This window comes from Sciurus carolinensis, chromosome 1 (genome assembly GCF_902686445.1).
Source record: "Sciurus carolinensis chromosome 1, mSciCar1.2, whole genome shotgun sequence".
Taxonomy (NCBI): domain Eukaryota; kingdom Metazoa; phylum Chordata; class Mammalia; order Rodentia; family Sciuridae; genus Sciurus; species Sciurus carolinensis.
Window position 1 is genome coordinate 206,751,643 of NC_062213.1, and position 27,417 is coordinate 206,779,059.

General features: G+C 56.8%; 3 protein-coding genes across 13 annotated transcripts in view; 2 read left to right on the forward strand and 1 right to left on the reverse strand.

Annotated features, from left to right (window-relative positions):
• The first annotated feature begins 2,127 nt into the window (after positions 1-2,127).
• Positions 2,128-8,959, forward strand: C1H1orf174 (chromosome 1 C1orf174 homolog). 2 transcript variants are annotated; one of them, XM_047549724.1, is made up of 4 exons: positions 2,128-2,262; positions 4,802-4,915; positions 5,701-6,186; positions 6,597-8,953. In XM_047549724.1, exons 1-4 carry the CDS (start codon positions 2,248-2,250, stop codon positions 6,705-6,707), a joined length of 726 nt encoding a protein of 241 aa, XP_047405680.1. In that variant the 5' UTR covers positions 2,128-2,247; the 3' UTR covers positions 6,708-8,953. The 2 variants fall into 2 exon arrangements, with proteins under 2 accessions (XP_047405680.1, XP_047405684.1); XM_047549728.1 differs by lacking the exon at positions 2,128-2,262 and adding an exon at positions 2,304-3,105 and having other exon boundaries at positions 6,597-8,959.
• Positions 8,960-9,137: 178 nt separating this feature from the next.
• On the reverse strand, positions 9,138-26,436 carry Dffb (DNA fragmentation factor subunit beta). 9 transcript variants are annotated; one of them, XM_047549716.1, is made up of 9 exons: positions 26,234-26,436; positions 25,414-25,584; positions 24,995-25,010; positions 21,933-21,950; positions 19,518-19,727; positions 17,129-17,208; positions 15,760-15,930; positions 14,150-14,250; positions 9,138-10,292 (listed from the first exon to the last, which is right to left on the reverse strand). In XM_047549716.1, the coding sequence occupies exons 1-9, from the start codon at positions 26,354-26,356 to the stop codon at positions 10,058-10,060; spliced, it is 1,125 nt and encodes a 374-aa protein (XP_047405672.1). In that variant the 5' UTR covers positions 26,357-26,436; the 3' UTR covers positions 9,138-10,057. The 9 variants fall into 9 exon arrangements, 6 of the variants coding, with proteins under 6 accessions (XP_047405672.1, XP_047405658.1, XP_047405656.1 ...); XM_047549702.1 differs by lacking the exons at positions 21,933-21,950; positions 24,995-25,010 and having other exon boundaries at positions 19,518-19,706; positions 25,458-25,584; XR_007108334.1 differs by lacking the exons at positions 21,933-21,950; positions 24,995-25,010; positions 26,234-26,436 and adding an exon at positions 10,559-10,789 and having other exon boundaries at positions 10,156-10,292; positions 19,518-19,706; positions 25,458-26,223.
• A 139-nt stretch (positions 26,437-26,575) lies between these two features.
• Positions 26,576-27,417, forward strand: part of Cep104 (centrosomal protein 104) — a 32,020-nt gene continuing 31,178 nt past the window's right edge. Inside the window, exon 1 of one of the 2 annotated variants that reach the window (XM_047544222.1) lies at positions 26,576-26,847. In XM_047544222.1, coding sequence (XP_047400178.1) covers positions 26,618-26,847 — 230 coding nt within the window. In that variant the 5' untranslated portion in view covers positions 26,576-26,617. The remainder of the gene's footprint in view (positions 26,848-27,417) is intronic. The other variant, XM_047544231.1, reaches the window with a different exon arrangement.

Consider the following 27,417-nt stretch of genomic DNA (forward strand, 5'->3'; position numbering starts at 1 on the left):
GACGAAGGCTTTCCCACAGCAGACAGCACCCTCCTGCCAGTTAGTATCGCCAGCAAAGCCAGGAGGAAGGGCAAAGTGGCTACCAGAAACTTCATCAGAGAACATTCTAAAGCAGGTTGAGAGCTTTTCTCTTTTCTCATTTTCTCCTCTTTAACATGGTTCTTTAACATACAAAGGGTCAGATGCAAGAGAGGATCCTTTCTCATCACAGAGACCACCACCTCTAGCAGTAATGACTGTGCGCTGGCCGGGTGGCCTTGGCTAATGGGTCTCCTGACTGCTAATCAGTTGAAAACCCTCTTCCACTTCTCGTCAGCTGCATGGTGTTTGCTGAAGGCAAACAGAGCTGTGGCGGCCATGGTGAGGAAGCAGGGAGCCCGTGGCGTGGACAGCACACGACTCCCTGGGAACCTGCAGTCCTAGATCCCACCCAGTGCAGCCAATCCACAGACGTCAGCGGGAGCCCCCCAGCAGGCTGGCACTATGCTGGGCCCATGTCTTCAGGGTGTACAGTCCATGTGGAGACCCACCCCACACAAGCACCTCACGAACATCCCGTCCCCTGCTGCTACTAAGACAATGTCCCTCACGGTGGCCCTCATCCTGGAAGGGCAGGGGCTCCAGCTGGTCAAGAACAAAGAAATGAAATGGATACGAGAAACTCAGAAGCACGTGGAAAATCTGCCTTCAGGTGGAGGGGCTTTGTGCTCCTCCCAGGACCTCCTGCAACCCAAGGTGGCAACGTAGAAGGGAGCGGGGAGGAGGGAGAGAAGGCTCTGCATACTTCAGTGCCTGTCACCGGCAGCCTGCCAGCCCAGCGCTCCCTAGACCTGTTAATAATGAAAAGCCCCACCTGTTTCTTCCTGGCAGGCCCAAAAGGGTGAAGGAGGGAAGAAGGAGGTTCTGGTCACCAAGAATCCTTATCTGCCCCACAGCAGGCCTGACTCCTCTGTCCCTGTGTGTCCTCGCCACACTGAAAATCCACCACTCTTCATGTAAATACGTCACCAACACCCATCTCCTCCACTGGGCCAAAGTTCTAAAACGACTGCTTGTGTTTGCCACCACTGTACCCAGTGCCGGGTCTGTCTGTGGCACACGATGGGCGCTCAGCGGGCATATGCTGGGTGAATGGGTGAGAACAAACGTGCCGCTCTGAAATGGGAAGAGGACACCCAACCGGCACCATGTCCTGATGCAAAAGCGAAGGAAGCTTAGGTGACAGACTTAATGTGGGGCCCGAGGGCATCTGGTCACGCCTCCCTAGCAACATGAAACTTAGCTGAGTTGAGGTGGGAAGAAGACAAGTCAGGCAAAACGGGGCAGAGAAACGTGGAAAAACCGTGGCAGCTGAGCAGGAGTTGTGTGCACAGCAAGGGCGCTGGGGCCAGGTGAGTGGAGGAGGCCAGCTGGGCAAGCTCAAGGGCCCTCCATTCAGGGCCCTCCATCCAGAGTCTACCACATACTGGGCACCAGGCTGGGCCTGAGGCAACACTCAGACTGTTGGTCTTGACCCCGGAAGCAGAAGGGGGAGCACAGAACTGCAGCAGGTTCCCACCACCAAGCCCTGAGCACCACGCCGCTGTGGTCGGTGGGGCCAGAGGAGGGAGGGCCAGCAAGGAGGCCCTGCAGTCTATAGCGGACAGGGACCTGCAGCTGACGGGCTGTGGCGAGGGAGAATGAAGTGTAAGGACAACCCTGCAGGGGCTGGAAACTCTGTGCCCGTTCTTGGCCGGGAGTGAGGACCCAACAGGGCAGAGCCGTGAAGAAGGACCAAGAGTCCTAAGTGGTGTGAACCTCGATGGCTCAGAAAGGCCAGGGCCCCCATCACACGGTACAGTGTGTTTCTGCCCCAGAAACTGGCTGCCGCCCGCCTCAAACATGGCGGCCACGGGCGCGCCGAGGAAGCGCCCGCCTCAAACATGGTGTCCACGGACGCGCAGAGGAAGTGCCCGTCTCAAACATGGCGTCCACGGACGCGCAGAGGAAGTGCCCGTCTCAAACATGGCCCGAAGGCCGCTCGACTTCCGGCTCGGCCTTCCGACCCGAGGCCCGAAACCTCCGAGCTGCGCCCCGCCCGCTTACGTACAGACACAAGTTGTTGGGTCACGTGCCTGCGGACGCCGAGCCGCGGTTGGCCAGCTCCGTGGAGACGTCAGACGCCGTCCGACGCCGGTCCAGCGCGGGGTTGGGGCTCTGCGGAGGAGCGGCTGGCGGGGCGCGGGGGCAGCGGCGCCGCTCACACTCATGAGGAGCAGGAAGGTGAGGGGCGGGCCGCGGAGGGGCGAGGGGCGGCCTCCGCCTGGCCTCGCCCCCGGGGCGGGGGCTCCCGGCCTCCTGCGTGCCCGGGAGTCCGGGGCACCTGCCGCCGAACGGGCTGGGAAACTCGGCACGTGACCGGGCGGGAGGCCGGGGACCGAGCGCCGGCGCGCTGGGCCCGCACCACTCGGCGCTCCCGGTCCGTCCGTCTCGCGCTCGCCTTGCAGGGTGGGCTTTCGGCCGCATGCCTGCTACCGACCAGCGGAGCGGGGCTGGCTGCCCCCAGCGGGACGGGTGCTGCCGCCCGCCGGCCCGGCCCTCGGCCCCGGCGCTGCGCCCCACGCCCCGCGGATTCTGCCGGGCACGCCCGGCACTGTCAGCGCCTTGCCAGCTGCAGCGTTCCCTGCCCGGTGCGGCCCCGCCCCGCCCACCTGCCGCCTGGTGATTGGTGAGCTGCGCGCTGTTGCTGCCACTTAGGGACCGTCGCCGCCTCCGGTGGCAGTTAAGACCCGAGGACTGCGCCTGGAACCCCTTCTAAGGACGTGATCGGCCCTCTCGGTTTTGTTCTGTGTGGTCCTGGGCGTTGAACCCAGGGCTGCTCTACCCCAGAGCCACATCCCCAGCCTTTTTTATTTTATAGATATTAAATACATATTTATTTTGAGGGAGGGTCTTGCTGATTTGCTGAGGCTGACCATGAACGTGTGGTCCTCTGGCCTCAGCCTCCTGAGTAACTGGGATGACAGGCATGACCTGTCACTGGGCTCCACTGATGATTTCTATCGGATTCGAATTGCTGTCTGGGGTCACGGGCGCCAACCTGAAGAACGTTCTTCAGTATTTCTTGTAAGGTGACACTGCTGGCAACAAATCTCTCAACTTTGGGTCTGGAGGAGTCTGTGCTCTGCCTTCATCTCCAAAGGGTAGCTTTGCTGGTTTAGAGTTCTTGGTGGGCAGACTCTTCTTCAAATACCTTGAGAGTGTTGGATATTCTGTGCCGTGGCCTCCATGGTTCCCTTCCCCAGGGCGCTGGTTCCCTCCAGCTGCTTTCCAGAGTTTGTACTTACCCGTGACTTTCAGGGTTTTTACATCGTCGTGCCTGGATTTACCCTGCTTACCTTGTTGGCATTTATACACTTGAAGTTCATCCAGCTCATTAACATTCCTGGAGGTGCAGGTTGTTTTTCAGTAACTATGGGAAGGTTTCAGTCCTTTCTTCTTGGAATATTTGTTTCCTTCTTTCTGTTGTCCCATCACACACGTTGGTGTACATGATGCAGTAGGCACTTTTCATTTTCTTCTCATTTTACATGATGTACCAGTCTTCAGGTTTCTTTATTCTTTCTTCTGCCAGTCCATATCTACCGCTGAGAGCCCTTCATTGTATTTCAAACTCCAGAATTTCCGTTTGGGAATTCCTCTCTCTGTCTCACTGGGCTGAGCGGCAGTTTTGTCCCTGAGAGTCACGGTGACTCTCAGCAGTGTCACATTCAGCACTGCAGGTGACACAAGCCCTGGCACCCACCCAGCAGCCCCTTCCCAGCACTGCCTGTAGCAGGGCCACCCACCCCCCTATCCAATGCACCGTCTCCAGCTAGGGCAGAGTCCTGGGCAGCAGCTACCGTAGAGTGGACGCAGCGGACTTGCTCCTCTACATGGGCTTTTCCTTTGTTTCCTCCATCTGCTGGTGGGCAGAGCGCCCTGCATCTGGCCCCTGGTGGATTTCCAGTCCTAGGGCCCCTCATGGCAATGGCTTGTGAGCTTGGGATTTCTGCCTTAATCCCTCACTTCTGTTTATTGCTTCTATTACTCACTTCTGTTCTTTTCTAATTTTAAAATGAGCTTTGAAATGTACGGTTTTCCAAGTGTAGTGTGGTATCCTGGACTGGATTCTAGAACAGAAAAAAGGAACTCATGGAAAAATGAAGTACAAATATAATCCACAGTTAACAGTATGGAATCAATGCTAAGTTTTAGTGTTGCTCTTTGTTTTTGCTACTTTTCTGAAAGCCTAAAATTTTTCTTAAATGTTATTTTAAATGTTTAGACTTCTGTTAGAAGCATTTCCTTTGCATTCAGGATAGGGTAGAAGTAGACAGTTGCCAACAGTAAGATCTGTTAGAAGCTACCTGCTTGAAGCTATAGAGTGGGACTGTCATTTATGGAAGGAGGCGTGAGGCCAGGAACTGGCTTTTGTTTTCATGGTACCTTTTGTCGAGGACTTGAGAGCCTTCTGAGGAAGGAACGTGCTGCTTTCTCTAGACACTTTGAAATGATTTTGAGTTCATTAACATACAGGTGGTCCTACAAACATACACGGTGAGGGGACAGATTGTCCCAAGCCTTCAAGATTGTGCACAGCGGACCCTCTGTCCAAACCCAGGCACAGTTGTTTGTGCACATTTGGACCAGAGCTGCCTCTATGAAGGTGATGACACGCGGGAGGCGGGGACAGCCTCGGTCTCTCCAGTTGGGAGACTACTAGCTGCATGCTGGTGTTCTTTCTGGGACTGTCCTCTGACTGAGCCTCCATCTGGTCTAGCTTACAGGCGGAGTGCGATCTTCAGCGCGCCTACGAGCCCGAAGTTGCTCTGCGGCCAGCTTGACCCCTGCCCAAGATGTCACTGGCTCCACGTCTGCCAAAACAGCATGTCTGGTGAGCTATGTGGCCATGAAGAACACCGAGGTCTTGATACAAACTTATCACTCCAAGACATTAACGTAGCTTAGATCCAGGGCCCTTCTGGAGGACAGCCTGGTGCTGCTGACTTTGCTTTCAAAGGAGGCTTGCTCTGCAGTCCAGGGTGCTTGTGTGTGTCAGAGACCTGGGCTCCAAGACCCAGGCGTTCACCTTGAAGGTGGCCTCTCCCGTGAAGAAGGGGTATGACCACACTGCCACCCCAAGGGCCACCAGAGGGGAAGGCTGAAGGGACTAGGAAGGGCCCTCTTAGGGTCTTGCAGCTGTTGTCTCCAAGGAGTCCCCGTCCTGACCCTGCACTCGTACATAAGGTGGCTCTGCTTCCTGAGCCCTGGCCAGTTGTGCACACCAGCCGCTGGTGCTGTCTCAGCTGCTTGTTAAAGTGTCGAAGTCCACTCTGCAAACTTGCTGAGCACCTGACACACCAGGCACTGTCTGGAGAATGCGAAACCCGTGCCTTCGAAAGCTTCCCTTCAGGAATGAGTGGAGGCTGGATCCTTTCATTATAACTTTATAACAAGTAAATACATACGCTTCAGAAACACACACTAGGAAAAACTGAAAGCATTGGAGCAACGTCAGGGTTTGTGTCTAGACTCGTCCTCAGCCATTCTGTCCCTTTGGTGGTAACACAGGTGACAAGAGTTATGTTGTCTCAGATGAGAAGAAACAGGAGCCTCTGGGATCAAGGCCCTTGTGTCTAGATGTGTCTGGTTTCCCCTTACATTCTTCTTTCTTGGCAGACTTCCTCATCCCACAAGGCTGCAGACAGGCGAACTTCCAAGAAGTTCAAGTGTGACAGAAGTCATCTTTTGAAGGCTGAATTACAGAAACTAGTCCCTAAAAGTGACAGTGCTTCTTTGCCAAAAGTGGCACCCAAGACCCCTTGTGAAAATGAGTTTGCAGAAGACAGGATGTTGCTCCCAGGCCGTGAGGCTGGCGTTGCTACACCGCAGGAGGCCACAGCGCCTCCCCGCAGCCCCTGCAGAGCTGCTGGTGACCCTTGCTCAGCAAAGACTGAAGATGGCCTGTCCACACCAGAGCTCAGTGCAGGGGCGGGAGCAGAGGAGTCAAATGGCGGCTCTGTGGGGCAGGACCAGTTGGCAGCGATGGAAAGAGAGGATGTGCGGAAGCCATCATTTCAGATGGACAACAGCATCTTTCTAGACGACGACAGCAACCAGCCCATGCCAGTGAGCCGGTTTTTCGGAAATGTGGAGCTCATGCAGGTAAGAGTGGCACCTCGCCCTCCGCTGCACCTGTTTCAAGCACACCTCAGCAGAGTTAAGACCCGTTAACAATCACAGTGCAGGGGAGAAAATGAGAGATCAGGTAACCAGGGCACTCCCTCAAGCTCCCACGCTGAAACTCCTGCCATCGTAAAGGCTCCGGGGGAAGGGACCTGCCCCACCCTCCAGGTGCACCAGGACCCCACACCACCGTGGTTTCCTGAACACCTTGCTGTCTCTTGCCTGAGCCAGCGTCCTCCTTACTGAGGGATGAGCGCTTGGACCTCCTCATTCCTGTGTCTAACGGGGAGGCCCACTCTGCAAGACCAGAGCTGACCAAGGTGCATTGTGGGTGCAGGCACTCATGGGGTGTCACTTGGGACTGAAGTCTGTGTTTTCTTCCCTCTAAGGACCTGCCACCGGCCTCTTCATCTTGTCCTTCAATGAGCAGACGAGAATTCAGAAAAATGCATTTCAGAGCCAAAGATGATGAGGACGACGATGACGATGCAGAAATGTAGAGAAGCACAGGATGATTTCTCAACATGTTCAGAACAGTTAACAATCTGACAGTTTAGCAGATTACGCAGTCCACGTACAGTGCGTCTCCACGAGAACATCTCCAAATCGAATCTCAAAACTCACCCATCAGTCAACTGTGCAGATACCAGGTGCCTGTGGGAGGTTTCCTTGGGACCCTGCAAGCTGCTGCTTCCGTGAGGCATCTTTTCCACATTTACATGCTCGTGGTGCTGAGTGGGTCAGCCACAGGGGCTCTGTGTTAAGTGAACCTGAGCTTGATCAGAAGACTGCCCTTGGGCTCTTGGTTTGAGGATGTGCACGTCAATTTCCGTTATCAGAATCGGTCACTTGAGATCAGCTCAGTGCCAGTGCTTACAGGCTGTCCTCGTTTCAACGTAGAGCTAGCATTTACCTTCAAAGTTTGCAAAGTACACATGGGAAAGAAATAAAGACATATTGTGAAAAATTTTAAGTACTATACCTGAAACTATTTTAAATGTTTGAGAGCCAAGGAAATAAATGAACCCTGTCCTAGGCTGGAACCACCGTTCAGGCCCATTAGCCAGCAGGAGAGGCAAGGCCTTGGGACTGGCTCCAAGAGGCAGCCCGGCCCCTACCCTGCGCCACACTCACCGACAAGCTCGCTCGCTCACCTTTGCCTCACCAGGGTTAGACAGCCTTGTTGTGTGGTGGAGGCACCGTCCAGGCTGCAGGTGTTTGCAGGCTGCCCCCAGGGCCCACACGCCTCACCCCAGCCCTGCCTGGCATCAAGATGCTCCCCAGTCCCCCCTGTATCAAGGAGTGCCTGGTGACATGTCTTCACCAGGAGACAAAGGAAAGCAGCCATGTGGGGGGCTTTCTCCTGCCTCTTCCTCTCAGCGGTGCTCTGGGGCTCAGCAGAGCACCCAGGAGGAAGCCTGGGTCCCCTGGTACGGACCCTTGGGGAGAACACAGGGCTTCGTAAGGAGGAGCTCCATGTCTGGGCTTCTGGCCAGTTCTGCCTGGGTGCAGACAGGCTGTCTTTCCGCTGCCAGCTGTCCCGGAGTGCAGGAAGTGATGACAGCAGGTCAGTCAGCAGGAGACGGGCCCCGCACGGGTCCCTCAGCTGCCCTCTCTGTAAGGAGTGCCCTGCACTGTCTTCTGCTTCTGCTGTGATTGCCATGCGTGCCCCTCACCTGCTCGGGAAGATTCTGCCATTTACTCACTGACTAAATATAATTTGAAACTTGTTTGTATGGTCATTTTCTGATGGCCAGGGAAAAATAATTTACATCTTTAGATTGCTGCATTAATGACAGTTAATAATAGCACCCTTATGAGAGGTGACAGCTGCTTCAGATTTGAGCAGTTTCTTGTTCCTGTTAAGTGAACTTTACCAAGTGGCACTGTCCTGAATCAGAGTATGCCTGCAGAAGTCATGTCCTTACAGTGCCAGCACAATGTGACTTGGGAGGCGTGACCCTTCCTGGGGCTGCCCTGTTCACTCGCCGTCTGACCTGCACTCACAGGGCTCCCAGGTGGAAGCACCCTGGTCAGCCCACACCCGTCCTGCACAGGGCCCTTTCCAACTGGCCATGCACCTTGAGCCGGCCCTGGAAGCTGAAGGTGGTGTTTCATGTGGCAACTAGAGAGGCCTCACCTCATGGCTTCTAGGGTTCAGGTGGCAGAGACGGCACACCCATGTCCCTGAAGGTCACTGTCAGTGGAAGCAGAGTTGCACAGGCATCCCATGTACAGCACATAGCACCGGGAGGCAGGCAGGGCCCCCTGGAGCAAATGGACCCAGGGCAGAGTTCCTGCCATTGTGCTCGCAGACGCAGGGCCACTGCAGGAGCATCGGAATATGCAGACTAAACCCAAGAAACAAACCTCAGAAGCCACTAGTGCACTCAGACCTCTGATGCCCTCTGCCCAGGCCGGCTGCCGGCACCTGGCACGCGGGCCTGACCAACAGTGACAGGAGGCCACGTTATTTCAAGGGGACTTCCTAGAAACCGTCTCAACACAGACATGGGGTGCAGTGCTCAGCGTGCCCAGGGGAAAGGAAGGGACCGCCTCTAAGTTCCACAGGCAGGTTGCTCCAAGACAGTGCTGGATTTCTGTGCAGATGGAGTCACCAGGGTCAGCCATCAAAAATCCTCAGCCTCTTATTTCAGCGTTACTTTCATCATTCCCAATGAGCACAAGCTGTTGACATTTTAGAGACATCTTTATTGCTTTTTCTGATGGTATGAATGTAAAAATCCAAATATTATGAAATGTATGTCTTTACAAAGTACATCATGAAATGTTATGAAACACATTTCAAAAAATTCAAGTGTTACAAAATCATGATATAAATCAGCCCTTTGTCACCCAGTCCTATCCTGTCACATCCCCAGGATCTCTGCCATGCAGCTGTTTCCTCCCAGATCATCTGTGCACATGCCTTTTTTTTTTTTTGCATCAGGGATTAAGGCAAAGGTGCTTATTAACCACTGAGACCCACCCTGCCCCCCACTTTAAAATTTTTTTATTTTGAAATCGTGCTCCCTAAGTTGCTGAGGCTGGCCTCGAACTTGCGGTTCTCCTGCCTCAGTTCCTGAGCTGCTAGGGTTACAGGCATGCACCACTGCATCCAGCTTCCTACACATATTTAAAAAACCAACAGGTCCTTCTCTACATAGCCGGCTGCCTGTACATTCAGCTGCCTCCATGTCTGCACAAGAACATTTATCTCACAAACACGTCAAGCTACTATAGTTTTGTTTGTGTACGTGTTAGGTTGAATCATGAAATTAATGATATCTGAACATTTTTTACCTAAAAAAAGCAACCTTGCATGACAACATAATGCCATGATCAGCTATCCCTGCTGAGACATCTGGAAAGTCTCCCACTTTTTGCTATTTTAAATAACACAGCAGTAAACACCCTGCAAGTTCTTCATGGAGCACAGACGTTTTACCCCAGAAACAGCACACCTCTCCCTGGGGCTTTTAGAAGGGTCAAGATGGAACTGACTGCCTTTTCCTGTGGAAATGGAGACCAGCACAAAGCTGAGGCACAGGAGCAGCCGGCCCAGCTGGCGGGGTGTGAGCGTGGAGGCTGCTACAGGGGCACGCACAGTACCAAAGCCCAGAGCTCAAGATGACTCCGTGCCAGCCAGAAGCCCACAAATGCCCACTGAGCACCCAAAGGTGTCCACCGGCAAAGGAGAGAGAGCAGAACTGCACTGAAATCAGATGGTAGGAAAAGTTCCTAGAAGTTTTTCAGAAACTGCTGTAGAGTGAGGACAAAACACAGAATCACACCCGTTACTCTTGGGCACAGTTGGGCCCTGTGGAGGGGGAAGGACTCGGCACCTGGGTCACCGGCACTTTCGGGCAGGCCGCCGCCTCTGTGTCCTCTTCTGGAACCTGTAGATCCTGCCGGGGTCGCACTCGAGCTTGTGGGTGGTCTTCTTGTGGCAGGCGATGTGCACCAGCTTCAGGTTCTCCGAGGTGAAGAGCAGGCCGTAGAAGTACTCCCAGTTCACCTCTCTCCCGCCCCGTTCCTGGACGGCCCCAGCCAGCGTGGGCACGATGGTGCGCTTCTTCTCTATTCTGCAAAGCCAGGCGAGAGGCGGTCACCCTGCTGACGGGGCGCCATGGTCCAGACCCGGTGCAGTTCCTACTCCCCTGCTGTTGCTAAACGTATGGTGCCCGGCCACTTACGGGAAGGACCAGTGTGGGATCTGATCTGTAAAGGCACCTCTAAAGGCACCACAGCTGCCACACTTGCTGAGGGTCAGCTGGGGCTGGGCCCTTCTCCCAGATGGACCTACATCCCCAAGGATGGTCCAAGAGGACAAGTCCTGACCCGTGAGCACCTGTCAGGCAATATCCGCGTCCTGTTTCAAAGGTCATGTGGTCACACCTGGACTCAGCATCAGGGGAGGGGCAGGGGCACACAGGGCAGGTGCCGGAGTGTGAACTGTACCCATCTCCCAGTCACCCAGCCTCAGGCTGTCACATGGGCACCGAGTCCAGATGAACACTCCGACGGGGCTGGGTGACGGCAGACAGGGAACAGTATGACCTTGCTCCAGGAACTGAAGACCCTGGTGTCGTGGTGAACGAGTGCACAGGCTCCAGAGGCCAACAGGCCCACGCACGGGGTGTGCCCAGGGAGGCTCCCACCAGCAGAAGCACGGGGACAAGCAGCGTCGTCCCCCACGGCTGTCTGAGCAGTCCCTGAGGGTGCGGGGCATCCTGGGACCACCCTCCAACTTGGTGATTTACTAAGACGACTCCCAGCCCCGCGGACACAGCTCTGGGACACCACGTGGCTCTGGGTCACCACGGCTGAGGCTACCACCTGGAGTCAGCAGGGAGGAGGCAGACGGGGCAGACCCGCTCCTCCAGCCGGGCGCGCCTGCAGCAGTGCCACCCGGGAACACACCCAAGCCTCAGGAGCAGTCTGCTGGGCCCTTTCACACAGCCACAGCTGACCCCAGTCCCCGGTCCCTCCAGAGGTCAGGCTGGTAACACCCCAAATCACACCATTACCCTATCTGTGGCCCATGCCCCCAGGTAAGCAAAGACAGTACCAGGCAGGACATTCCAAGGGCTCAGTGGTCACCTCCCAAGGGTCAGGTACACATGCCAGCCTTCTCTCTGAACAAGGTTGATTCTTCACCACACAACCATGAGGTAAATATGCTTGCAATGGACAGTGGGAGTGATGAAACAGAAATCATGAAAACTCTGCAGTAAAACAAGTCTATTTTTTAAAGAGTCCTAAACTTGCTTCTAAGAAGGACATGATCCACAGAGGGCAGGCAGAACAGCATGGAGCCGCAGGGCCAGACTGAAGGGCACTGCCGCAGACTGCGGGGGGTGGAGCTGACCTGCAGACTGTCCTGCCCAGCTCTAAGGGCTGGAAGCCCAAGGCCAAAGCCCCAGGTCTGGTCTTCCTGGTCAGAGGCCATTTCCTGCTGCAGACGGCCAGCTTCTCACCATGGGCAAGAGAGAGCAGGCAATCTTCTTCCTCAAAGGACACGTCCTGCTGAATGACACTCCCCACCCGTGACCCTATCTGCAGAGATGCAGGCACACGGGGACAGAGCTGCAGTGTGAACCTTCAGGGTGCTGATTCAGTCCACAGCAGGAAGCAGCCGAGCGCAGCACCGCAGGGTGGGACCGTGAAAGAGCAGTCTGCACCAGGAGGGCAAAACGAGAAGGCCCAACACTCAGCCGCTTGGTACCTAAGAAACGCACGGCAACCCCAAGACTGGAGAAGAGCCTCCTTCAGAACGAAGAACATGCGTCCCAGCCAGGGCCAAGGGGAAGACGCACACTGGACACATCATTTTTAGGAGAAAGAACTGAAACCACCAGCAAGAAGGCAGAAAGCCAGACCAGCCGAGCCAACGCCACTGAGGCAGGTGCCGGGGGACAGCAGCATCGCTCTTCAGGCACTGAAGGCGGACGCCTGTCGACAGGACTCAGTGTGTGACAGACACGTGCAAGACAGGTCCACTCCTTGCACCTTGATAGAGAAGCGTCAGGCCCACCTCCATCGGCAGGCAGCAAAGGCCAGCATGAGACACAGAGCGCAGGAGGCTGAGGAGCAGCTGGTCTCCGGGTGATGTACAGGACACTGGCCAGAACAGTGGCCCAAAGGAGAAGAGCGTGCAGAGAGCGCGGGCAGTGACGTCAACCGTGGGCGTTAAGGTACCGAGGGGCGCCACAAGAGGACAGGACTGAGCACCTGCGTGCCATGCACCCAAGGGCAGCAACGGAAAGCGCGGTGAGACCCGCAAAGCGCAGAGGGTGCGTGGGCAGGGAGCTCCGAGTAAGGCAGCTGGGACGAGCTCAAACCCACTCGTCCACGTGACAAATATTCCACAAACGCTGAGCACACAGCCACCGTGGACCAACACTGTCCTGGACTCAGGCAACGAGTGCGCCCGAGCTCGCCGTCAGCAGAGAGCGCCACTGCGGGGCCAACACAGGAGTCTCAGACTGGACAAAAACAACAGCCTCAACCTGGCTGACCTCCCAGCACGTGGGAAGGTGCAGAGGTGCCTGGGGAAGCTGGGGACCAGGGTCCAGCAAAGGCTCAGCAAGAGCGTGCCCATGAGGCATCTCGGCCAGTCACAGCAAATGGGCTGTGACGCGGGACCGTCGAGGACAGGACAAGGCTTGAAACAACCACAGAGACGTCTCTGGAAACCACAGGCTGTTGACTCATGCATCAAGAGTGACGTCGTGAAGAAAACTAAGACCTCTAGAAGCACAGATGCTCAACTCCAGGGCTGCACTACACCCATGCTAAGAAACAGCGCCTGACACCTTCCTCAGAATACGAGGTACAAAGTCGTGAACGGGGAGCCTCAGCAGGAGCTGGTGAGGGCGGGGAGGAGGGGCAGGGATGGACGCCCTGCTTCGTGGGCACCTCTGCTCCAGACCTCTGAAAAGCCCCATTCCTCTCCAACCTGCAGCGGGCCGGAGCCCGGAGAGCGTGCCTGTGGGAGGCTTGTTTCTTAGCTCTTAAACACGTATGTGTGTGCACCCGGTCCTGAGCCCCATGCATCAGGGCCGGGCATGGCTACGGTTTGGGGAGGGCAGACAGATCAGCATTCCTCCATCTTCTTAATGACCGGTCGTACATCCACACTTTTAATTAAAACGCAGCACACGTAACCGTAAGCACGTAGATTATCTCTTAACGAGAGACACTGACACTGAAACTGGAGCGGGTCCTTTGGGACCGTCACTGGCTCAAGCCAGGCCTTCTGCCACCACCATCTGCATCTGTTCTGGGCTGTGTCCCCAGAGTGGCGTTGCCACCCCAAATAGATAACCAAGAGTTCGAGAGCAGGCAGACGGCTGAGAGCCACATGTGGAAATTTGGTGTCAGAAAGAGCCCAGCAAACTGGCAGAGACGAGGAGAGTCCTGGTAACAAGCAGGGTGAGAAGGACTTCCTCCCTGAGCACACCGACAGCTGCGTCCTGCCGTGAGGAAAGAGCAGAGGACTAAAGACAAGCCGGTCACAAAGATGTCTGTCTGTAACCAGAGCAGCCACCAAGGACTCCAGGACTCGGGAAGAGCCCTTGCCAACAAGGAGCCGGAAAATGACGCTTGGTGCACCAGCTCCGGTACCGCATGTGGCACCAGGCGGAGCCCAGCACTGGGTCGCGGGGGGGGGGGGTGCAAAGGCCGCACCAGGGCCCCCACAGGTGTCAGGCACACATTCTGAAGCAGGCAGCACCTGTCTGTCCAGCAGCCTCCAGGGCACACACCAGGGCTGCTTCTCTGGAGCTGACCTGCACAGCACAGCAAGCACACACGAGGGAGCCCAAGCACCAGTGGGCCACCCACGCCCCTCGGCAGGGCAGCCCCCCAGGCTGCTCTCCTCCCCAAGCTTAGGTCTCAGCATCAGGCACTCCTGAAGGTCCCCGTGGCACAGACTCACATGTGATCCAGATTCCACGTGCTGAAGAGGACCCGGCTCTCCCGGTTGCTGTAGGGGTTGATGGAGTGCTTCGAGGCGCAACCATCCAGGTCAAAGGGGCCCTGCAGCAGCAGAACAGGCCAGGACGTGAGGCTCATCCTCCACTGCTCTCCCGCCCCTGGAGGAGCCTGCTGGTGGAGGGAGCATCTGCTGCGGGCAGAACAGTTCTGCCCTTGGAGCCACCTCCTTCCCCTCCCACTGCCCCTAACATTATCTGCTGAGTTTGCAAAGGGGTCAAGTCAGTCTTGTCAGGGCTTCCAGAGACAGCGTCTTATCCCGTGCCTCCACGTCTCCACACTGGGCAGACCCGTCTTCTCCAGCTCCTCCGTGGCACTGTGACCACACACAGCTGCCCCCACCGCCTGGGAGGAGGGGAAGGTGCTGACCTGCCAGGGTCATGGCCAGGCAGTGGTGAGCAGGAGCACACGGCCGTGGCGCTCCCTCTGCAAGGCTTCTCGGTCTTTCCCTGTGACCCCCAAGAGGCTCAGGCGCCTGGCTATAAGTACCATGACAGTAGCTCCCACCTTCCCAGGGCTGGCACTCGGGTCCTTCAGCACCGCGGGCGTCTATGGAACTCATGCTGAGCACTGGCTGTGCTGCACTCAGCCACCTCTGCCCAGCCTCTCCACACGCCTCCTACCTCCCACCTCCCACCACTCTGGGACCTGCTCGCAGGCAAGGAACAGGCACGTGGTTGCTCTGAGTCCCCAGCACGCTGCACAGTGCCTGGTACACAATGAGTTCTTGGCAAATGGTGCAGTGAGCTCCCTGGGAGTCGGCATGCTCAGCCAACTGGGAAGGAGGACATTCATACCATCGCCATCCATTGCCTACAAGGAGCTACCCAGTAGGGCACCAAGGATCTTTCCAGTGGTCAGAGGCTACCCTGGCCATCCAGCTCTGCTGACAGAATGCCAGCACCAAGGTTCCAGTGTGGGGACTCACTGGCCACACATGTACAGTTTGCAGATGGCAAGAGCAGGGCCCAGAGGTGTGTCATGCCCCAGAGGCCATTACCACTCAAGGTGCAACCATGCCTCACAGGTCCCAAGAGGGACCCCGGGACAGCAGCAGGCGGGAGGCACAGGCATGCACAGCCACGCTCACCCTCACTGCGTCACCGGCCTCCAGGCCCCTGGGAAATGATGCTTCTCAGTATGTCTGAGTGTCCAGGAGGAGGCCTGGCCAGAACCTGGGGTGTACACCTGTGCAGCCCAGAGCATTCGCAGCCGATGCCCCCACCAGGCAGGGAGGCTGACTAGGGCCTGCCAGGACCCCACCACCCAGAGAGCCGACAGCGAGGCTCCTGGCACGAACGCTGGCGCAGGCCAAGGCAGGAGCTCCTTTCTCCCACAACCGCTCCCTGCCCAGGCCCGAGGGTCTCAGACCGAGTCCTGGGGTGAGAACGTGCCTTCAGTGCTATTCACAGGCCTGCCTTCCCAGCTGAGGGTGAGGACCACACCTCCTCACAGGCTTTGCCAGGCAGGCCAAGGGTTCGACTCCTCCTCCCTCACCCTAGGAGGGCTGTGCTCAGGCCACCAGGGCTGACCCAGGAGAAGGACACCACTCACCTGGCAGGAGAACCAACCTTCCTGCGTACAAAGACGGCTCCCAGCCTCGGCTCCTCTGTCAAAGTAGCTGCCGTTGTACTGCTGGGACTTTAGCTTCTGGCACATGGAATCCAGGATCCGCAGGTACTCCTCCTGGGCCTCTGCTCCCAGCACTCGGGCACAGGAGCTCACCTGTGAGAGCCGAGGGCCTGCTGAGCCCCAGGCACCCGTCCCAAAGCCTGCATCAGGCTCCCACACCCCTCGAGGTCCTCAGAGACCTGCCCTCTGTCACACAGACCAGACCCTGCCCAAACCCAGTCCTGTGGTCAGAGGGTCTGACCACTGCTCAGTTGTCCCATGCTGGGAAAGAGCTCTGAGCCTGTGACCTGGAGGTGATGGTGATGCTGACCACCAAGCTGGATGAGAACTAAGATCACAGTGATAGCAGCACCTCCCTGTGGACAGACCAGCAGTGGTCATGATAAGGGCCAGGTCTCTCCTGCTTGGAGAGAAAGCACCAGGACCAGCCGGTGCCACTCTAGGGAAATGGGTTCCTTGGGGACACGGGGACAGTCACCAAGACCTCCGGCAGTGCAGAGCCAGGACAGGGCACACGTCAGCAACGCTGTGCCGCCCAGCAAGGCAGGCCCAGGGCACAGGGAGCCCGCCCGCCCACATGGCACGGCACTGGGGCAGGCAGGAGCCCCCACCTGTGAGTGTGAGGCAGAAGCCGCACAGACAGGAAGGCAGCTTGCAGGGCGGAGCTGGCTCCGCCTCCAGAAAGGAGGCAGGAAGGCCAGTGCTTGCAGACCAAGACTGAGCAAGGGCCAAGGGACAGACCAGGGGGTGGCCCACGCCTGTGGTCAGGCTGCTGGTCCCTCATGCCTCGACTAGACCTGTGTGCCCCCTCCACTCACAGTGGGCAAGCAATGAACTCCACTCTGGGCACCCTCTCAGCCTGCCCACCCTGGCACTAGCCCTGGCACTTCCTGGTCACCCAGGAAGAAACCCATGCTTAAGCTGGTCTACGTGAGGGTGCCCAAGGTGACTGCCCCTTTTGGGCAGGAGCAGCAGGTGGGCAGACAAGAGGATGCAGCACAGGGGCAGCGGTCTTGGAGACCCCACAGGGTCACAGCCAGACAGTTCCACACAGGCAGCACGTCCAGGTCTGCTCTTCACCAGCAGGGGACGTCCACCCAAAACCAAGGAGGAGAAGGTGGCCAACCCCAGCCATGGGCTCCATCCGGGCTCTGGCACCCTGGGCGCACAACGGCAGCCTCAGAAGTGAGGTGCAGAGACCTGGACCAGCAGAGGGGTGGCCTCCCCCAACCTGTCCACAGCCTGGGCCCAGAGCCCCTGGCACAGCTGGCCTGAACAAGGAAGCACTTGCCTCTCTCAGGTAACCCCGGATCCGGCTCTCGCAGCTGTACCGTAGGTAGCCAGACTTATTCCTAAATCGGGACTCCAAGCCTGCAAGGACAAAGAAGAGCCCCAGAGTCCAGGGCAGCCAGGGTCTCTTGGCTGTGCCCTGCTGACCTGCCTGCAGAGCAGGGCAGAACCTGGGGTCAGCTAGCCTCAGCTAGAGGACAGCTGGTGGCGGCATGCAGGGCCTCATCTGGCTTTGGCTTCCACGGCATCTCAAACACCACGAAGGGCTTCTGCTTGGGGCCCCCCGACAGCCCTCCTTTCCCAGGAGGGGAGCAGGCTCCTGAGGCCGCCTCCAGCTGGCTTCAAAGGCCAGTCCCAGAGGCAGGAGCGACCCAAGTGTGCATTAGCAGAAAGTCAAACAAATGCACCCGTGCACAACACAACACTGCTCGGCCTTAGGAAGGAACTCCTGTCACGTGCTGCCACGTGGGTGAACCCGGGACAGCGTGCTGCAGGCGGCATGCCACAGTCCCACTCACGGGAGGCCCTGGGACAGCATGCTGCAGGAGGCACGTCACTCAGTCCCACCCACAGGAGGCCCTGGGACAGCATGCTGCAGGAGGCACGCCGCACAGTCCCACTCACGGGAGGCCCTGGGACAGCATGCTGCAGGAGGCACGTCACTCAGTCCCACCCACGGGAGGCCCTGGACAGCATGCTGCAGGAGGCACGTCACTCAGTCTCACCCACGGGAGGCCCTGGACAGCATGCTGCAGGCAGCACGCCACACGATCCCACCCACAGGAGGCCCTGGGACAGCATGCTGCAGGTGGCACGCCACACGATCCCACCCACAGGAGGCCCTGGACAGCATGCTGCAGGCAGCACGCCACACGATCCCACCCACAGGAGGCCCTGGGACAGCATGCTGCAGGCAGCACGCCACACGATCCCACCCACAGGAGGCCCTGGACAGCATGCTGCAGGCAGCACGCCACACGATCCCACCCACAGGAGGCCCTGGGACAGCATGCTGCAGGAGGCACTTCACTCAGTCTCACCCACGGGAGGCCCTGGACAGCATGCTGCAGGAGGCACGTCACTCAGTCTCACCCACGGGAGGCCCTGGACAGCATGCTGCAGGAGGCACGTCACTCAGTCTCACCCACGGGAGGCCCTGGACAGCATGCTGCAGGAGGCACTTCACTCAGTCCCACCCACAGGAGGCCCTGGGACAGCATGCTGCAGGAGGCACGTCACACGATCCCACCCACAGGAGGCCTTGAGACAGCATGCTGCAGGTGACATGCCACACGGTCCCACCCACAGGAGGCCATGGGACAGCATGCTGCAGGTGACATGCCACACGGTCCCACCCACAGGAGGCCATGGGACAGCATGCTGCAGGTGGCACATCACACAGTCCCACCCACGGGAGGCCCCGGGGACAGCATGCTGCAGGTGACATGCCACACGGTCCCACCCATGGGAGGCCCTGGGGACAGCATGCTGCAGGTGACATGCCACACGGTCCCACCCACGGGAGGCCCTGGGGACAGCATGCTGCGGGCGGCACGCCACACGATCCCACCCACAGGAGGCCCTGGGGACAGCATGCTGCGGGCAGCACGCCACATGGTCCCACCCATAGGAGGCCCTGGGGACAGCATGCTGCGGGCGGCACGCCACACGATCCCACCCACAGGAGGCCCTGGGAGCCGTCAGCCAGATGCCAAGGAGGACGGAGGGTGTCAGGCTGGGGTCAGTGCTCAACAGGCACGGGATGCCAGGGCCCCAGAGCGACATGGCAGCGACCACGGAGTGAGAGCGGGGTACTCAGTGCCGCCTGACTCTGGACACCATGGCCTCCACACCTGCAGATTCGGCCAACCACAGGTCCCACGTGTTTAGAAACCACCCTGCGGGACCGTATGGACTCGTTCTCGTGGTTCTCTGACCACACCAGGGCTCTCTGCAGGGCCCGTCCCTCAGGCTCACGGCCTCGGGGAGACTGAAGAGTACGAGGCCTGGGCGGCTGAGGCACACACACCTGTCTCTGCAACAGACTTGGGCAGCCCTGGATTTGGGTCCCTTGAAGGTCCTGGAACCACACCATCCCCCACAGACACTGGGAGAGGACCATACTCACAACAGCCAAGACAGTAAACTCTACGCTACACTCAATTTCGCCTCAATTTTTTAAGGGTAATGAATTCCAAAGGCCAGCCAGAGGCTGCCCGGTCGCTGCCCGACTCTGCTGAGCCTCTGCTGGGTGCCTTCCCCGTGCACCCCAGGCTCCAGAAGAGCACACTCTGTCCCGCCTCCCTGAAGGCCACACCAACCCCGGGCAGGGGCCACTGGGGCCTAATGCAGACCCCAGTTTCTCCTGGGCCCTTCCTCAGCCCACACACCTTCAAACCAAGGTGGGTCCTGGGCCCGGGTCTCGGCTGCAATGTTCTGGCTAACGGTGTGCAGGAGGTCAACCAGCAGCTTCTGCCTCAGTGGGGCCCTCTCGTCCGAAAGCAGCTGCCGTGCAGCTTCGATGACTCTGGCATGTGGCTCGTGAAACACGCTCAGGAAGCGCCGGATGTCACTCACATCTGCCACCAGCAGGGGACAAAGAAATGCATTCAGTCCAGGGAAGGCATGTCGGGCCCTGGTCAGAGAAGAGGCTATCTGTCAGCTTTCCATCTCTGTGACAAAATACCTGAGAAAAACAACTTAAAGGAGGGAGGGTTTCTTCTGGCTCACGGTTGCAGAGGTTTCAGTGCATGGTCAGCTGGCTCCATGGCTCTGGGCCTGTGGTGAGGCAGAGCTTCGTGGTGCAGGGGGCCTGGCAGAGCAGGGCTGTCTCCTCCTCATGGCAGCCACGGAGCAGAGACCCCCAAGGACCCACTCTCTCCCACTGGTCCTGCCTCCATCAGTTCTCACCACCTCCCGGGAGCCCACTCAGTCATGAACCCAATGACCAACCCACTGAGGAGGTCAGAGCCCTCTGATCCGATCCAGAGTTCCACCTCTGGACACCACTGCACTGGGGACATTCGAACTCCAACCGTGGCAGGCTCCAGTCCCTCCGCCTGGGGACTGCTGGATTCAGACTCAAGGTGTCCCGGCCCTCCGCCCTTGGCCTGGCGGGCCGCATCCAGCAGCCACCACACACCAGCTCCCACGTGTGCCCTCCTGCCAGGACACCTGTCACAGAACGGCAGCGCCACCTGAGCACCCTGCTCTCCCTCTGGCCTCCTCTTTTCCAAACCAAACCCCTCTTCTGAGGGTCTTCCTCGGAGACCCCTCTTCAGACCTCCTGCCCTGGCATGGAAATCGCCACAACTCCCAGGGCAGTGAGCTCTCCCATAAGCTCTCAGGGTCAAGTGAAAACCGCCTACCGCGGGCCCTATCAAAACATTTCCAACAGGGTTTGGTGATTCTAAAGAGGAGCACAGCATGGCCAAGCAGGGAGCCAAGCCTAGTTCAGTACTCAAAACCAATCCACAAGACCCCTACCCACGGGAGGAAACCTGAGGCCCAGGGTTCAGTGGGGTTTCTTAGACTTAACCCCAAAGGCAGAAGCAGAGAAGCAGCAGTCATCAAATTGGACTTCATGAAAAATAAAATCTTGCTCCGCAAAAGACACAGTTCAAGAGAACAAGAAGAAAAGCTACAGAACAGAAGGAGACGTTGCAAACCAAGTGCCTGATAAAGATTCACATCCAGAATATGCCAGGGGCAACCCTCAAAACTCAGCAAGAACTCCAACCAGGAGAGGAACAGAAAACATAAACACTTCGACAAGAACCCAGAGGCAGCCGGGCACAGTGGCGCACACCTGTAATCCAGCAGCTCAGGAGGCTGAGGCAGGAGGAACACAAGTTCAATGCTAGCCTCAGCAACCGAGTGAGGCCCTAAGCAACTTAGTGAAACCTGACTCTAAAATATTTTTAAAAGGGCTGGCATGTGACTCAGTGGTAAAGCGCCCTGGGTTCAATCCCCGGGGCCCAAAAAAAAAGAACCCACAGGGAGCAAGTAAGCACATGGGGCACCTCACCTGTCAGCCAGGAAGACCGCAGTGGCCAGCAGGCCACGGAGGGAATGGTCTCTGCACGGGTGGCAAGGCACCCCACAGCCATGCCAGGGCACTGAGAGCCGCTGCACCCTTCGATAGCTTCGCTGAGATCCGATCCCCTCCTCACCACTCCCCACTTCCTAGGTACGCACCCTGGGTTCTGGAAGTGTCCAGGCTGTCCACCCAACTCCGGTCACTCTCAGAACTTTCCTCATCTCAAAAGACACCGCACGCCGTTAGCTGCCAACCTCTCTCCCTCTCACCCCCTTGGTCTTGTACCCCCAGACACCCGTTTGGGGAAGTGATGTGAAGGGAACCCTCATGTGGCCTCTGTGGCGGCTCCTTTCAGATGCCTCGTCCGAGGTCCTGCACAGGCCCCGCTGCTTACAGACCACACCTGGAGCTGCCCTTTGTGCAGAGGGAGAGCGGGGCCGTTCCCACCCTCGGCCACTGTGGGCAGTGCAGCTGAGGACTTTCACACTCGAGTTCTGAGTGGGTGTTCCTTCCTGCTGGGTCCTCCACGGGAGTGGTTTCTGAGGAGGTGCTGGGCTGCTTTCCCGGGGCTGCGCCATGCCATGGTGTGCGGGAGCTCCCGTTCCCCCCTCCCCCCAGCATCCGTCTGCAGGTCCAGGGGCACCTCGGGGCAGGTCACCGTGCGCTCCCCCGAGGATGAATGCTGCCCAGCATTTTTTCAGGGACTTCGTGACTTTTCAAGTATCTTCCTTGGAGGAATATTTTTACAGACCCACTGCCTATTGTTAAAGGAGATGTCTTTTTACTACAGTTAGCTTTTTTTAAATGTGCATTACCCCAGAGAGTTTGCAAATACCTTCTCCCACTTTGTGGGTCCCCTTTTCCCCTCTGGCTGGTGTCCTTTCAAGCACAGAAATATTTCATTTTGATGAAGTCCAATCTGATTTTCCTTTTGTGGTTCATGGTTTCGGCATCACACCTAAGAATCCTTTGCCAGATCCAAGGTCATGAAGACTTATTCCTGTTTCCTAAGAGTTTTGTGTTTTGGTTCTTACATTTAGGTTGTAAACCCATTTTGAGTTGATTTTTGCATGCACTACGTTCATTCTGCGTGAACGTCCAGATGTTCCCACACCTGTGCTGAAGAGACCTTTTCCCCCACTGACACTCTCCGTATCCCTGTCAAAATAGTGACCACATGTTTACTTCTGGGCTCTCCATTCCACGGATCTGTACATTCAGCCCGGAGTCGGTACCCTGGTCTTGGTTACACTGAGTAAGTGTGGGTCATCCTGTATTCTTCAAGATTGTTTAGGTTACTCTGGGTTCCCTGTGATTCCATATGAATTACAAATTTTTTTTTTTATTGTATACAAATGGGATACATGTTGTTTCTCTGTTTGTACATAGAGTAAGGCATACCATTTGTGTAATCATACGTTTACATAGGGCAATGATGTTTATTTTTTTTCCCTTCCCCCCCACCCCTCCCACACCTCTTTTCCCTCTATACAGTTCTTCTTTCCTTCATTCTTACCACTCTCCTTATCCCTAACCCTAAACCTAACCCTAAACCTAATGCTAACCCCTCCCACCCCCCATTATATGTCCTCATCCACTTATCAGCGAGATCATTCGTCCTTTAGTTTTTTGAGATTGGCTTATCTCACTTAGCATGATATTCTCCAGTTTCGTCCATTTGCCTACAAATGCCATAATTTTATCATTCTTCATTGCGGAGTAATATTCCATTGTATATATATATGCCAAGTTTCTTTATCCATTCATCAACTGAAGGGCATCTAGGTTGGTTCCACAATCTGGCTATGGTGAATTGAGCAGCAATGAACATTGATGTGGCTGTATCTCTGTAGTATGCTGATTTTAAGTCCTTTGGGTATAGGCCGAGGAGTGGGATAGCTGGGTCAAATGGTGTTTCCATTCCAAGCGTATCGTTCCAATTTTAGTATATGTGCTGCCGAAGCGAGCACATGAATTACAAATTAGAATCACTATGTCAACTTCTATAAAGAACCTGGCTGGAATTCTGATGGGAACTGTGCTGAATCTGAAGATCGATTTGGAAAGTACTGCCCCTTAATGATGTCAAGTTTCTCTGACCCATAAAAATATAAAATATGGGCTATTTTCCACCTACTCCGACCTCAAGTTTTTTTGTTTTTTTGGGTTTTTTTGGCGGTGCTGGGGATCGAACCCAGGGCCTTATGCTTGCAAGGCAAGCACTCTACCAACTGAGTTATCTCCCCAGCCCTCAAGTTTCTTTTGATAATGTTCTATAGTTCTCAGAGCATGCATTTCATGCTTCTTTTTTAACTTTTTTTTTTTTTTTTTTTTTTTTTAGTTGTAGATGGGTACAATTCCTGCACTTATTTTCATGTGGTGCTGAGGATTGAATCCAGTGCCTCACATGTGCTAGGCAAGTACTTCCACTGCTGAGCTACAGCTTCAGCCCCAAGTTTTATACTTCTTGTTATGTTTATCCCTAGTATTTTATTCTTTTTGATGCTACTATAAACTAGATCAATTTTGTAGTCTCATGTTCAGATCGCTCTCCATACCTGTGCAGAAACACCGTTGGTTTGGGTATCGCTCTCACACCTGCAACTTGCTGGGCCTGAGTGTTAGTCCTAGGTTTCGTAGTGGCTCCCTGAGGATCTCCGTGTACAACACTGCACATCTGCAAGCTGAGGGCTGGTGCTTCCTTTCCAATCTGAGGGCCTTTGTTCCCTCATCTGTCCTAGCGTGGCACCTCTGGCACAGTAATAAATACAAGTGGCAAAAGGGGAGAGTCCTATCTTTAAAAACAAAACACACTGACCATGTGACCTAGCACTGCACTCCTGGGCATTTTTCCCAGAGAAACGAAAATATATGTCCACACAAAAACCTGGGCATGACTACCCATAGCAGCTTTATGTCCCCCAAACAGGTGCATGGTGAAAGGGACTGTGGTAAACCAGACATGCAATGAGGCATGAGCCACGGACGCTCAACACTGAGATAATAACACCCACCCAGAAAGCCGTGCATCACATGATTCCATCCTATATTCTTGAAATGACAAACTGGAGAGACAGACCTCCAAGTGGTCACCAAGGGCAATGACTGCAATAGGTGGGGACAGGCAGGTCATAAAAGGGCAGCACCAGGGAGGACTATGACGGGTGGGAGCTACTTCCAAGTCAACAGAGTAGAACGCAAACAAGGCCCCAGCATCAGCTTCCTGGGTTAGATGCTATACTACAGTTATGCCAGATGTGACTTTGGGACAGGTGGTAAAGGGTACATGGAAGCTTCCTAGCTTTGCAACTTCCTGAGAATCATTGTTTTAAAAAAAAACTTTAACATTTCTTTACAAAAGTCTACCTAGGAAAAGGTCTTGGTGGAGGGAGGCAGATAAAGTAGAGAGAGAACAGAAAGTCAGAGACTGAGAGATGAAGACTGGGAGGTGGGTGGGCACAGAGAGTAGCCTGTTACACTCTTTGAACCAGGGAAGAAAAGATCCAGTGGTGCCCAGTGTCCGCCTCCCACAAAGGACCATCCCAAGTGGCATCACAGTGACTATCCTGATGCTTCACCCCCCATGCTGGCAGCTGAGCCCCGACCCCTGCAGCCTGGAGATATGGACAAACTCTTCAGCTTCTCTCTGCTATTCAGCAGAGGAGGTGGGACTAACTCAGCTCCTTGGAGCACCCCATCTTTCCCAGGTCACCCATCTCCTGAAGTACTGTCCCCTTTGCACAAAAGCCAGATGAACCTCCCAGAGAAATGGTACTCAACCGTGTCTTCCACTCGGGGTAAGAAACTCTCCATGCTGGGTTGTAACACAAATAGTGCAGATTCGCTGTCCACCCAGTTAAGAATCACACCCTGGGCCTTCGATACAGATACCCCTCAAGAACCACCAGTTGGAGCAAGTGTTCCAATAACACAGTCCCCAACATAAGCCCTGCAGACAATGTTTCAGCAAACACCACTAGAAAACAGGCAGGAGCAAAGGTGAGCCCCACCCTGCCCCGTAGAAAGAAGCAAGACCTGTGGCCTGCACAGCTCTCTCTCTGGCTCCACTACCCAAAAATCTGTAGCCTCCAGCCCCTGCCAGTTAGCAGTTAAAATGAAAAAATTTTTAAAATGACAACTAAACCGGGCTCCTAAGAAAGAGGACTGAGAACTTTGCATCTCAGTACCTTTGACCAAATATCCTCGCCAGGCTGATTTCCGGTTGGACTGGGCCTCGGGTTAAGCACCCAGAGTGCGGCTTCCCGCCCATCTCCAAGGTGCTTCCACTTACAGCCCTGCCATGTCTGGCCCTCGGTGAGCAGCACGAGCTCGGCGTCGTCGGGGATGCCCGGAAAGTAGTCTTCGGTCACCTCGGTGCCGTCCTCGTACAGGCACAGCCGGGAACCCTGCACGGGGAGCTGGGGGAGCAGGAGGAGCAGGACGCTTAGGGGTGCGCGCAGGCGGGGTTGCAGTTTGCTGGTCTCCCAAACCAAAGGTACAAGCTGTTCAGGACCCCAGTTCAGGACCGTCTGGGTGCACGTCCAACCTGGCATCACCGCCAGGGTGCTGAGACATGCCAACTGGGAGCTGTCTGCAGTGCGGATTCGCCGTTCTAAAACGAACTCCTCAAGGGCACGTAAAACGCGAGCCTGTTCTGAACTGGTGCCTGAGTGCGTCCCCGGAGCCGGGCACCCACTCTGCGCACAGCCTCACGCACTGCCAGTCTTCGGGACTTGGTCCCGGCACCACTCCGGCAACTTCTCTTCCGCCGCCCACGTGCACAAGGACCCGAGGTGGGTCTACACCCATCCAGGGGAAAAGCAGCATGGTGCCCCCGTGGCTGGGCTGCCTCCACGGCAGTATCCGGGGCCTTCGCTCTGCTGAAGAGGAGGCTGGAGCGGAGTGACGCGGTCGCCCCGCAGCGCCGGGCAGGACATGCCGCGCGACCCCAGGTGCAGCGGGCGGCAGGTGCGGCCTTCCTGGGCCCCATCCCCGGCTGACTAGCGCTCCCCTGGCCGCGCCTGGACCGCGCGCAGCAGCCAGCTGCCTCTGCGAGCCCCTGCTGACCTGAAAGCGCTGGCAGCCCTTGCGCAGCAGCTCCTGGCAGCTCCGGCCCGCCACGCCGAACTTCTGCGCGCTGCACAAGGCCCGCAGCCTGACGGTCTTGGGCTGGCTGAGCACAGCGCACATCCCTGTGAGGATCTCAGCAAGCCAAACACCGCTCGCTCCGCAGAGAAGCCCCGGAATTCTCGCGAGGGCTCCTGCGCAAGCGCAGGTGCGGCCCCAAAGGAGGCGCAGGCGCAGGCGCGACAGGGACCGGAGGCCAGCCCTCATGCGCAGGCGTGGGCACCGCCCAAACCGGAGGTCTGCCTCTTGCGCAGGCGCAGGAGGCTGGGGCGCAGGCGCAGGAGACAGGCGCGCAGGCGCGCGGGCGCGGCTGGCCCGGTTGTCATGAGAGCGGGGCTGCGGCCCGGGCGCTGGGCGGAGGCGGCCCGGGCTGCTCCTCGGCTGCCACCAAAGGGGCGGCGGCCTGGGGCTGGGGGCGGCCGGCGGCGGCGGCAGCGGCGCCCCCCGAGCTCCGCACGAGGGAGCTGCAGCCCGTGCAGGTCCGGAACCCGCCGGCCGTGTCCCTCCGGCCCCCGCGGCCTGGGCCGCTGCGCCGGCATCCCGCGTCTCCGCAGGTACTCGTTGGGGCTCCCGACCGCGCTGCGCTGCGCTTGCCGGCCACCGCGAGGCCGGCGGGGTCCTGCCAGGGCCTGCGGGAGCGCCGGCGCGGCGCCGCACGTGGGGCGGACGGGGGCCGGTTGCCCAGAGATGAAAGAACGTGGTTCTGGCCCTGCATAGGTTCACCTTTGGTCTTGGTGAGGGGCGGGCGCGGGAATTACTTCTTAAGTGTCAGATTTCTCTGAAACCCCTTCTGTCTTTACAGTTATTTGACCCAAAATCGTTATTTCATTGTGTGACAAAAAAGGAAACGAAAAGAAGTTGCTCAGTTGAGTTTCGGTTTAATTCATAGCTTATCCTGCCTGTTCGAGGTTAAGTATAGGGAGCAGGAGAGCAATTGGGCCCCGGGGAGAAATGTCACCTGGCACTTTGCCTGTGCTGCAGTGATCCCTCCTGCCTCTGATGAAGACCAGCGGCAGTAAGATCCAATAGAGTGTGGTTCTTTCAAAGACAGTGGTGAAACTTACAGAGCCTAGAAGCATCTCATGCACACTTGAATGTTTATGCAAAGGTCTTCAGGCTTTTCA

Coding starts and splice junctions, on each gene's coding strand:
- Dffb (XM_047549693.1), bottom strand. CDS start 25,719: ATGCCAGGTTGGACGTGCACCCAGACGGTCCTGAACTGGGGTCCTGAA. Junction 17,209..19,517: donor GGACCCACCTTGGTTTGAAG/GTGTGTGGGCTG, acceptor TTGTCCTTGCAG/GCTTGGAGTCCCGATTTAGG. Junction 13,686..14,149: donor ACGTGGAATCTGGATCACAT/GTGAGTCTGTGC, acceptor TCCTCACGGCAG/GACGCAGCTGTCGGTGTGCT.
- C1H1orf174 (XM_047549728.1), top strand. CDS start 2,956: ATGAACGTGTGGTCCTCTGGCCTCAGCCTCCTGAGTAACTGGGATGAC. Junction 4,916..5,700: donor CTGCCAAAACAGCATGTCTG/GTGAGCTATGTG, acceptor CTTTCTTGGCAG/ACTTCCTCATCCCACAAGGC. Junction 6,187..6,596: donor GAAATGTGGAGCTCATGCAG/GTAAGAGTGGCA, acceptor CTTCCCTCTAAG/GACCTGCCACCGGCCTCTTC.